Genomic DNA, 12,192 nt, shown 5'->3' on the forward strand with positions numbered 1-12,192 from the left:
GGAACCTTTAAGTTCTTCACGAACTGACAATTTAATTCTGCTTCATTTATACACTGCTTGCTGTGCTACAAGTGACTGTGAAGATACTTCGTTCACGTTATGAATATTTGCATTATCTCAGAAGTTTTAGAGTCTCTGTAGACAAACAGACAAAACATGAAAATGTAGTTAATTGGCGTCTTTCTCTGACGCAGTTGATAATACATCCATAAGGGTATAAAGAAACACCATCTCGCTGTACGTGTAAATAACCGTTGCCCTTAGAAAGTGTCTGGACAAGCAGAACACAACACACCACAGTTGGAGTTTTTTTTTGTTTTTATATATAAACTTAATGTTTTTGCGTACACAATAGCAATGCTATGGCTTTCTTGACAAGGACAAAGGAATGTGACCTAATATAAATGAAAAGGACTTATAAAAATACAATAGAGCTAATTATATGATGTAACCTGAGATGAGTTTTTTTGTAGTCTTCAACAAAAGCCCCTTTGCTACCTTCATCGGTTTTCGTTTCCTCCGCTGTCGGTTCCGCCTTATCCCTCTTGAAAGGAAAATGTTAATCACGAGCTTCATAAACATGAAGTTGATAAAATCACCCGTTCAAGAGCGACTGCTCGGGTCCATGTCAGCTGATTTGGTCCCAACATTTAACAAGCGCTCTTTTTCCGTTCAGTGTTGTCTTCTTATTGGTTGATGCTGTCTGCAAAGTCTCCATACTAATCCGCGGCAAGCGAAATCTGCAACAGCTCTCCAATAATCTCTAGTATTTTATCATCTTACTTTATTTCTTTTTAAACAATTGTCTCTAGATTATGCCTTTCTGTAGACACCTTGGTTTCCGGAAACCCAACCAGCAAGTCAAAATGATGAAAATTAAGAAAACCGAGAAGAAGACCATTAGTCCAATGTAACCTCCGTGAGACAATGGGGGAGAGAGGGGCAGCTCAGCTGGGATCATGTTGGTTAAATTAAGCATGTACCCCAGAGTCCACCCCGCATCACTGCCATGGACCTGCAAAAGGGAGATGAAAGAAAACATTTGTTATACGCAATGTTAAATTATATCCAACTGTGAGTTATATATTAAGTCCAGGGGCGCATGCGCAGCAGCTCCATTTCGGCGACACTGTACTGTACGGTAGTTGCGGTGCTGTCAAAGAAGCATCTGCGGCGGTGGTGTATTGTACTACAATACTGCACCGCCGCGGACGCTTCTTTGACAGCGCCGCAGCTGCTGTACAATACAGTGCCGCTGTGTAGGGGCACTGTTTAGCCCCCGTTCTTCGCGGAGGGGAGGGGTTTCTGGAGAACCAGAAACCCCCACCTGCATGCGCCCCTGAAGTCTGATAATAAAATATAAAAGTCATTACCTTGCCTAAAAATGAGATCTCATTCCAGTTGCTGGAGTTGAAACCATACCCAAGTTCAAGGAGGGTTAGAATGTAGACCCCAGAAAAACAATATTCACTTAGATATTTCTCCTTTATCTTCCCAGACTCACTCTTCACCTTAAATACAAGATAAAGAAGAGTTAAAAGAACGGTTTAATGTGAATTTAAAAGCACTATTGAGAAAATGATTAAGTTTAACACCCATCTAACAGGGTCTTTTCATACCTAGTAATCATTTATTTATATAGCGCCACCAATTCTGTAGCGCTGTACAGAGAACTTTCTCACATCAGTCCCTGCCACGTTTGAGCTTACAGTTTAAATCCCCTAACACACACACACAGACTAGGGTTAATTTTGTCAGCAGCCAATTAACCTACCAGTATGTTTTTGAAGTGTGGGAGGAAACTCATGCAAACACGTGGAGAACATACAAACTCCACACAGATAAGTGTCCATATTCCTTCATATTTATATTACTGAAATACCTAAATACATTCTCCGTCAGGTACAGTGCCACCGGGAGGAAGACTACTTATAATAAAAAGAAAAACTTCATTCAATCACCATAACTTACGAAAAGATTTTGGAAAAACAATCTCCACCATCATAAATCAATTAAAGTTATTTTCATATGATTATTTATTTGGGTCTAATTAAAGGTTAGAATCTAAATCTATAAAAGTTGTGCATCTTTTGAATTGATTTCAATGACAAATATCACGATACAATTCTCAACTCGAAAGCTGAATCATAGATAACAATTATAATCACTAGTCTTTTCTGACACAAATACAGGGTGATCGTTTTCGCTGCACAACTGAGGAAGAAGTTAATTAATAAGCACAAATCTATTTTAAAAAATATTGTCAAGAGCAATCGGTCTATAATAGGCCTATGGTTCGGTAAGTGGGGCAAATTACCAGGGTTAGACATTCAACAATAAGAACTAACATGTGATTTTAAGGATAGAGTCATGTAGTCTAATTAGTCGCACACACTCCACGTTAGCAGAATGATGACAGTATCTCCATTGTCACTGTTATCTGTGTTCTAACATGTAAGGATGCCAAAGAGACATCTTCCTGTAGTACAGCGTCATATACCCAGCTAAACAACAAAAAACACTAAAATGCAGACACAGACCTGTAGGATATACTAAAGCTCGACTCTTTTCTCTAAGTATTGGAAGCCATGGGCAAAATGTAAGTGCCAGCAATGTCTGCTATTGTGTTATGCTTAGTCTCACGGGATGTGATCATATCTGTCTTGCAAAACTAAGAACTGTGCAGTACTACAAGTGAGTGACAGTCTGGCATCCAATCAGAGTGCAGCCGTGTCTCACCAGTGCCTCCAGCCTTGTAGTGATAGACGGGCCCATACAAGGAACGCCGGCCAATGGGAAAAGATGTGGTTAATCCCTGGGATATACTATGATCAATGTATCAGCCAGACAGTTCTGGAGTCCAGTGGAGGAGATTATGCATGCCGATGTTTGTATAATAGCCAACCGATGGACAGTTGGATCAAACAGGGACTGTCCCTTCAATTTTGTAGAAATGTCTAGATGAGCGCACATTGGAAAATCCAAAAGATGTTGAAGATGATGTGTAAGTGACGGCAGCACCTGATTGGCCATGTATTTGGGTTGTGCAATCGTGTGACGCATTCACTTACTTCCCTCCTAAGACACCTCTTGGATTTCCCTCCTGCACCCTGTTCACCAGGGGCCTGAGTCATTAAGGAAAGTAAGACAAAAAAAAGAATTAAATGTTCCCTGGGACAAACCATGTTACAATGCAAGGGGTGCAAATTAGTTTAATATTTTACACATAAGTTAAATACTGGCTGTTTTTTCATCTAGCACACACATACTTAATAGCTTTATTTGTACACTGAAGTTTAAAGTTGATCTAGGACATGCCCTACCCCAACTATAAATCTGTCCCCACATTTTACATTTACCTCCCCCTCCAATGCAACATGGTTTTGCCCAGATACAAAGTTACTCCTTTTTAATGCTTTACTCTCCTTAATGACTCAGGCCCCAGGTGTCTTGATGATTCTTGTGCGCTGAAGGTTCCTGTGATAATACTGAGGTGGTGATGAGACCGGCCGTGGGGGTGGGGGGGCTCCCCATTTTAGGCATCATTTCATGTTCCGCAGGCTACACAAGGATTCCACCACTTTCCATGTATTTGAAGAGACATTATTACTTTAAAAACTTCAACTAAGACAACCTTAAGAAATGATTAGAACGGACAGGCTATTGTGCAGTGTTGCAGAGCAGATTTTGCACAAGATACTACATACAAATGTATTCCTGTGCCTATATACTTCAGATATACCCCTTACACTTCAGATATACCCCTTAGATTGTACGCTCCTCTGAGCAGGGCCATCTCTCCTCCTGTTTCCACCACTTCTAACTCTGCTCTCCAGCTACTTTGCCCTCCTCCTCGAGGGCCCTCCTCCCCCCTCTGAGGGTCTCCCTGTCTTCCGCGCCCTCCTTTTGGGCCCCGTCATTTGCGGATACTCCCCCCGCCCTCACTAGCTGTGCATTGAGCTTACTGAGTTACTGTGCTTTATGTTTACTGTACTGTGCTGTCTCACCTTGTATTGTAATTCGTTTTTGTCCCTGTACGGCGCCACGGACACCTTGTGGCGCCCTATAAATAAAAATTAATAATAATAATAATAATAATAATATATAACACGTGATTTAGCATCCCATCTCCAAATCACATTAGCACAGAGCTGTCCAAGATCTCATCAATGAGAAAATGACTTCCCATAAAGGCTCCATGTGCCCACGCACCACAAGTCACATGAATAATGACTGTGTACATTCTATGCTGGAAGCATGTGACATATATATGTCAGATTATACTTGCCTCGCTCCAGGGTTTAGAACAGTGTCTTTCCACAGTCTCCTTCACTCTGTCCAGAGAAACCTTCTCCTTGGTCAGTTTTAAAAAGTCCATTACAAAGAAGAACGCAGAGAAGGCCTGCAGGGAAAGTGCCATATATTGTATTAAGAGACTACAGAGCCTTCAGTCACATTTACATAATAATAATTACATACATATCCTATGTCAGCGGCTAGCAATCTTTTGTATGTCAACTGCTGTGGAACTACAAGTCCCAGCGCACCACGCTATGCCCTCTCCATTGTGAATAAAGCTATGTCCATATTCGGGGCCCTATTCGACAAGAAACGCAAAATTGACATACACGTTGGGTTCACGCAAAATACGCCACATATCGGCATTTAAGCTGCTTAATGAATCAGGCCCTCAGTTTTTAGCTCTAAAAGAAGACTATAATTAGCTTGCCAGTTACTGAATGATTTAAAAACTTTGTCCATGAAGAAAAATAAATGCAATACAACTTCATATACTTATACATATCTCATATTTGTCAACTCTCCCTGAATGTCAGGGAGTCTCCCTGAAATAGGGGTGATCTCCCTCACTCCCTGAAGAGTCTGGCATTCTCCCTGATGCTGAGCCAGTACAAGACGTGGTTGGCTTCGCCATCTGTGGCATGATGACACAGTTCAGAATTTGTGTCCTATGTCCATGTATTGATGCCTATGGAGGTGGCTATTTTCATGGAGACCAAGATTTAATCAAAGGCTGACAGGTAAGAGAACATGACTTCAGTAATGGAGACAGAAATGCAAAAGACACTTCAGTCTCTAGAGATTCATTAGCTGCTTTTCTTTAATGCATAGTTGCCTACTCTCCCGGAATGTCTGGGAGACATCCACATTTCTGGAAGACCTCCCGGGAGAGTAGGGCAACCTCCCGGTTCTCTTCCCGCAATAAATGACGGGGGCGTGTCTTAATGACGCAAATATCACGGCACCTTAGCCCCATCCCTTGCTGTAATTGGCCAAAATTGTGACAATCATTTAGGGGGCAGGGCCAAAAATGATGCGATTAGTCAAGCCCCACACCCGCACGCCCACCTCCCCCGGGATCTACCTGAAGCCAACGAGGAAAAGTTGGCAAGTATGAGATATCTTTGTTTCCTAGCAAATTGTGTTATTGTGGTCACTACTTATACGTGAGACCTAAACATGCATTGTCTGCAGATGATGTAAATATGAACTATTATTTATTGATATTTCCATTCTTCGGGACTATTAAATATGATATTTGTACGGTGAACGCTACGCAGCCCAAATGCAATACGCACAACACAAGCAGGTATTATGTTACAAAGGTGAGACCCAGGCCTAAAACATGCTCCATGTACTCACCCCAAATTCCCCTTGTAGGGTTGGCTGGAAAATACCATTGAATGAACATCGAGAATAGTTACAGTGTGATACATTGAAAATTGCATTGACGTGCTTCTTGCATAGCTGGTAACTGCCAGTGCCCTCGATCTGAATGGTCCTCGGTGCACTGAGGATCCTCTGGTCGGACACACAGGGGCTACTGTAGAAATCAGGGGTGCTAAGATTCCGGGTATATCCTGGGTTAAAGCAAGGATTCAACAGGGAAACATTTTGTACAACCTGCAACTGAGAACAGTGCATTACTCACACCAGAGCAGTACGAAGACACAGATAATACATCGAAATACACATTTTTACAGGCCAAATTCCACTAAAATTGTATTGAGACGGCAAAAAGATGCTGGGGGTGGAGGTAATATGGACTCGCCTCATTAACGCTAAACAAAATATCACAAACTTAACTGTAAACAAAAGAAATGCATCGATACAAAAAATAAAATGTTGAATGATGTTTTAATTGACCCTACAAAATTCTTGCTTTCTATAAGCTATTATTTTAAAAGCAACCTATTATGGAAAACCATATGTCAATGTTTATTTATATAAAGGAGCATTCAGGCTGAAGAATGATGTTTGACACGCTATTGAATTGCACAAACAAATACTTCCTCGCGTTTCCTTGTTGTCAGAACAGATTGTTTTATATTTCAATTCAGCTTTGTTTACTTTATTCCTCCTTTAAACCTTTTCAATACTGCAGGACCCTGACTGTCTGACAGACGCACAATGCATCAATACATCACGTTTAAGAGAGAAATGTATTGGGATGACAGAGGTGCAGCATTGTTAAACTGACCTGGTGGGGTGAGCTGTACTTGGAGAACATGAGTTATCGAAACAAAGACTGATTTGTCGACATTCGCTTCAACAACATCTTCGACGTAGCAGCCAAAGAAGTGTGGCTGTCTTAAGACGCCAAGGGGTATATTTACTAAACTGCTGGTTTGAAAAAGTGGAGATGTTGCCTATAGCAACCAATCACATTCTAGCTATCATTTTGTAGAATGCACTAAATAAATGAAAGCTAGAATCTGATTGGTTGCTATAGGCAACATCTCCACTTTTCTAAACCTGCAGTTTAGTAAATCTAGCCCCAAAAGCTAATTCAGCGGGATATCTATCTACATACATATGTCACTTGGACCACTGTGTGAAGCCTATTTGTTAATTATCAGGGTTTTCCCGCGATAATTTTAATTCCTGATCACACCTTTTTTTTCTGATTTAATGGAGCCATTTATTATTATTCTTTAGCTCGGACAGCACTTATGAAAACGGCTATCCTGGTTAAGTACTACTCCCCGCACCCAGCGATGTCTTTAGCCGCAGCAGCAAAAGACATCACACCTATGGCCGGCTAGTATGTAATGCGCATGCGCGGTTGAAGTGTCCCGCATGCGCAGATTCAAACTATGGAGAGACTGCGGCAGCCATTAGCGTTTTGTGGAAAGCTACGATTTTGCTGCTTGGTAAATAGCTGTATGGAGATCTATGGGGACAGCGTTACTACGCACCAAGATAAAGAACGCCGGATAAATCTATGATTTATTTGGCGTTCTTGCTTTGATAAGACACAGATACTTAAAAAGTTACCATAATATTGTGAAAACACCAATTTCAGCATGATTTTGGGTAAAAATATGCTTCATAAATAGGCACCTGTGTGTGTATATGTATAGAGGGGGAGAGAGAGAGAGAGAGAGATGGAAAGAGAGGGAGAAAGAAGAGAAAGAGAGAGAGAGAAAAAGAGGGGAGAGAGAAAGAGAGAGAGAGAGAAAGAGGAGAGCGAGAGAAAAAGAGGGGAGAGAGGAGGGAGAGAGAGAGAGAGAGAGAGAGAGAGAGGAGAGAGAGAGACAGAGAGAGAGAGAGAGAGGGAGAAAGAGAGGGAAAGAGAGAGAGAGGGAAGAGAAAGAGAGAGAGAGGGAAGAGAAAGAGAGAGAGAGGGAAGAGAAAGAGAGAGAGAGGGAAGAGAAAGAGAGAGAGAGAGAAAGAAGAGAGCGAGAGAAAAAGAGGAAGAGGGGAGAGAAAGAGAGGAAGAGGGGAGAGAAAGAGAGGAAGAGGGGAGAGAGAGGAGATAGAGAGACAGAAACAGAGAGAGAGAGAGACAGAAAGAGAGAGAGAGAGGCAGAGAGAGAGAGAGAGAGAGGCAGAGAGAGAGAGAGAGACAGAAAGAGAGACAGAGAGAGAGAGAGAGAGAGACAGAAAGAGAGAGAGAGAATATCTTTGAATGCACAGAAGATAAATTGAAGTTGGAAACTTGATTGGAATCTGGAACTTCGTGACAGCCTCTAATAGATGGATTATACAGTACAGTTAAGCCAGTAAATAATAAAAAAAAAACACCTTAGAAGGTCTATAATATAAATATATGTAAAGAGAGCCTTTAGAAGTATACTGTTGGTAGTGGTGTGGATATCATTTTGCACAAACAGTTGTCACTGTGTTATTATTGTAGCTGCAGCAATCCTCACTCAGGCTATGTGCTCCATCATCTGTCACTATGCTGTACATAATAGGTACTTAGTATGTGCAGTAATTGGCAGATAAGACCTGGCCCCTCTCATAGAAACACAGGACCTGCACCACCAGGAACTGCAGATTAATAAAACATTAACTTGATAGTTTACTCCTGTAACATTGGTATCAGTGTCCTAAATTTAAATGCACAAAACAATGTATATTTCGAAATACAAAGGAGTTAATGGGCACAAGAACAACATTTTATTGAAAGGAAAAGCAACACTAAAGAACAATAGACTTTATTTAACCACCCTAAGTTTAAAAAATCACATCTTTCATGTAATAGCAGCTTAATATTTTGCTAAAAATAATTGTAAGACCCAACTGCCAGAGTGAAAAGTTTCAGAAGCGATGCGGGAATCGGCAGAGCAATTTGTTCAAACAATTATCAAACTAAAATACTCGCACTATTTGAAGCAAGTGATATAATAACCCAGCACAGAATCTAGAACGTGAAAAGGGGATAATAAAAACAGTTAATTGTTACCATTGTGCAGCTGGCAGGAAAAGATGGTGGAGTTAGGTTGGAGAAAGATGTTTTTTTTCTGCATCAATTACAGAGTTTAAGAATTCTCCTGATGCAGATGAACATCGACCGCGAGATATATTTTAGTCTGGTTAACCCTAACAAATGATTCAACTGTAGGAATATACATCCTCTCTGTGCTATCTATCAATCTATCTATAATCTCACTATTCTGTACCACGTGGTAGTAACGCCATATTCTATCCCTGACTGTTCTCAACACTTAGTAATATATGGGTAATAATAGGTCACTCATATTAGACATTATATACAAGTCATTATTGGGCTGTTGGACAGCCAGGGTCCTGCAGCCTTTAGGATCTACTAAAGTTATTTACCAAGATAAGTGGTAGCACCTCCCGAAAATTATAATGAGCTAAGGCTAAAGAATATATAATATTTAGAAGGGAGTCAACAGGACGTTAGTATCTCATAAGTATGAAGGGATCTAGTACAGTCATCTATTTTCCTCTTTGTGAACATATTGAAGATGTAAGAACTAGAGATGCTCACTGACCCCCGTGAACTGGTTTTGGTTTTGGATCTGGATTAGCTTCGTGTTTTTGGTTTTGGTAAAACCGCCATCGTGTGTTTTGGTTTTGGATTTTTTAGGAAAAATCCTAAAATATGCTAAAATCACATATTTTTGCTCTTTTTTTGTTCCTACATTATTATTAACCTCAGTAACACTAATTTCAAGTCATTTGCAGTCAATTTTGACCACCTCACAGATCACAATATTATTTTCATACACTTTCAGACAAATACTGCAGCGACCTGGCTGGATGGTAAGCGACAGAGCAATGACACAAACACACGGCAGTTCCTAGCACATCTAGGACACATTGGCACACAGCAGTGGCAGAAAAGAAAAAAGGGGGTCTGCCCTCCCACCCACCGTTATGTTGGACCTTAAAAAGGAATTAAAAACTCACGAGATCCGGCGACGTAACAATGACGTTTTGCCTCGTTTTCAATTCTGCCGGCTCTGTACTTTGATCTGCTAAGTTCGGGTGTGTTCGGTTCTCGAGGAACCGAGCCTGAGCATCTCTAGTAAGAGCTAGACTCCAAGGTTGCCTTTATTGTTCTAGCTGAATCTCCTGCTTAGCTGCTAGATTTTATTTCATACTCTCTATAACATATTATCTAAAGTCTTCTACAGTCTCCTTCCAAACGCTGTATGCGCTCTGCACGCAAACCACCAACACCTCTGGCTTATCTGCCTGATCACGGTTAGTATTTACTTATGGTAAACCTCAAAAGATACTTTCTAAAAGTTGTACAAAATAGTTGTTGATTATATGTAGTGTTTTGTTCTTAAGTTCCTTTTTTTTTACTATGTTACGGTCTGTAACGTCTGCAGGTTATACAACAATTGCCTGGACTAAAAGATGCAACTAGAACACACTGTGACGTACAATTAAAGGCTTATTGCCCCCCACAACATAATTCCCCTATGCCCCCATTCAAAACAAGCGAAACATCATCCAAGAGGATCTCACTTTGCCTGCACAATGTCTACCAGCATCTACGCTTCCTCTTTCGGGATAGTCTTCTATACTTTCAGAACATTTAGCGGTATTCAATTGGGTGCTTCTACGCATGTACAGTTGTGCACTAAGGATAACGTTGTCGTATACATGTGGCAGTACCAGGCTGAATATTGCAATGTGTTGTCGGCATGTATGGACCATAAAACACAGGCAATTTGTTTGCCCATTAGTCTGAGAAAAAAATGACAGAAATTTCCGATAATCAAAATATTTAAAATGCAAATTTTGAATATATATATATATATTTATAGAATTATGGTCTCTTTTTTTCCGTCCTCAAATGGTTCATATTGCTTAAAATTTTTTGGGGTGCTATAACCACAAACGTACCTTCATACTGTTGGCCACCTGCAGACGGAGGGCCTGGTCTTTTCCGTAACAAAGGAAGCTGTGAGTATAGACATTATAGGATTTTCCATACAAGCGGAAGCGCAACGAGTTATCTTGCGATTCAATATTTTCATCGGACACAAATGTGATCTGTGTTGAGGCTCCTCCGAGATCCAGAGCGCCTGACGTTCCTGTCGATTTAGAATTTGGCAAAAAATTGAACCAGGGTGAACCCTAATGTAACAAAAGGAAACAAGTGGAAAAAAAAAGTTTTATTTAGTTTCTTCATTCAATTCTAGAGCCTACAAGACTAAACAAGGTTGCACTATGACAGTGACATCATGGGAATCAGTGGTGTATAGGCTAGGCTCTTACTAAGCAGATGTACTGACCAGTGTATCCGCATGTAACCTCTAGGTTTTCACAGTGCTTGCACACACCAATCTTAGAACACAGGTGGGAACATTTATGAAAACTAGTACAAAGGAAAGGGGAGTTGTAACCCATAGCAACCAAATTGTTTAGCTTATTTTTTAAATGTACAAGAAAAATTATATATTGATGCGGTGCGGCTTAACTGCCTAAGTGAACAGTCACACTTCTTCTCAGATCCGCATCACCCCATATATAATCAATCAACCACCATCTGTGACTCAGATATTTGAGGCCTACCGTCCTGCCAAGCTACCATTATGCCCTCTGCTGCCTTGTGCATGTCCTACCAAGCAGAACACCCACATCATTGCTGAGATCCAAAACTGTAGTCCCAAAGGGCCCATCTAAAGCCAGCACCATAGCCTATATCTGAATCGGCCCTTGCACCTCCAAGAACTGTAACCCAAGTCTCCTTCGGCTCGGCACACTCTAACCCGACTGAAGCCCAGAGATATCAAGCTATCCAGAAAACATCATTGGTCACCCCCCAACTGTGTAACCACCAGCTTAACCCTCTTACCTTACCATGAAACACAGTATTCCCTACTGCACCCGAGGCCTACAAATGTTCCATACACTGAGACACGTGATCGGGCCCAAAACCTTCCATATTGCCAGCAATATTTTCTGAAATATTTACTAAATTACTGATCTAATCCCTCTATCGACTACAATCTTCAGCCGTCCAAGTTCTTATTAACTGTAACTCTGGTTTTTGTGACCGGTGCCTTTCATAGGTAACCATCTTAATGTACTCAGATTAGTGTAGGGTCTGTCTATATTTAAAGTTAATTTAAAGGTATATTGTCATGCACATTATTTATTGTAAAATAAATTCCTGGAAACAATATGGGCCTCTATCCTAGACCTTTCCTTGTCAGCTTGTATATGCATAAAGTGGTAATAAAGTACAAGAGGATCAGACAAGTAGAGTTCACTTTCCAATTTACCCTACACAAGTTATCTTTACTTATAAGCTTGTGCACAATGGGTTTTTTTTGTTCTACAACACAATGTTATTTGCCAATTGATGTAGAAAATAGGGCCCAAGTATCACAGTTCAACGCTCCGCTCTCAACTACTGTAACTGTAGTTATGGTCTTCTCACTCATTACTGTTTATTAC

General features: G+C 40.7%; 1 protein-coding gene across 2 annotated transcripts in view; it reads right to left on the bottom strand.

Annotated features, from left to right (window-relative positions):
* Positions 1–225: 225 nt before the first annotated feature.
* ENTPD1 (ectonucleoside triphosphate diphosphohydrolase 1) overlaps positions 226–12,192 on the bottom strand; it is a 127,895-nt gene continuing 115,928 nt past the window's right edge. The window contains exons 6-10 of one of the 2 annotated variants that reach the window (XM_075215968.1): positions 10,633–10,866; positions 5,662–5,928; positions 4,289–4,402; positions 1,374–1,511; positions 226–1,015 (exon numbers count right to left, since the gene is read on the bottom strand). In XM_075215968.1, coding sequence (XP_075072069.1) covers positions 809–1,015; positions 1,374–1,511; positions 4,289–4,402; positions 5,662–5,928; positions 10,633–10,866 — 960 coding nt within the window. In that variant the 3' untranslated portion in view covers positions 226–808. The remainder of the gene's footprint in view (positions 1,016–1,373; positions 1,512–4,288; positions 4,403–5,661; positions 5,929–10,632; positions 10,867–12,192) is intronic. The other variant, XM_075215969.1, reaches the window with a different exon arrangement.

This window comes from Mixophyes fleayi, chromosome 6 (genome assembly GCF_038048845.1).
Source record: "Mixophyes fleayi isolate aMixFle1 chromosome 6, aMixFle1.hap1, whole genome shotgun sequence".
Taxonomy (NCBI): Eukaryota; Metazoa; Chordata; class Amphibia; order Anura; family Limnodynastidae; genus Mixophyes; species Mixophyes fleayi.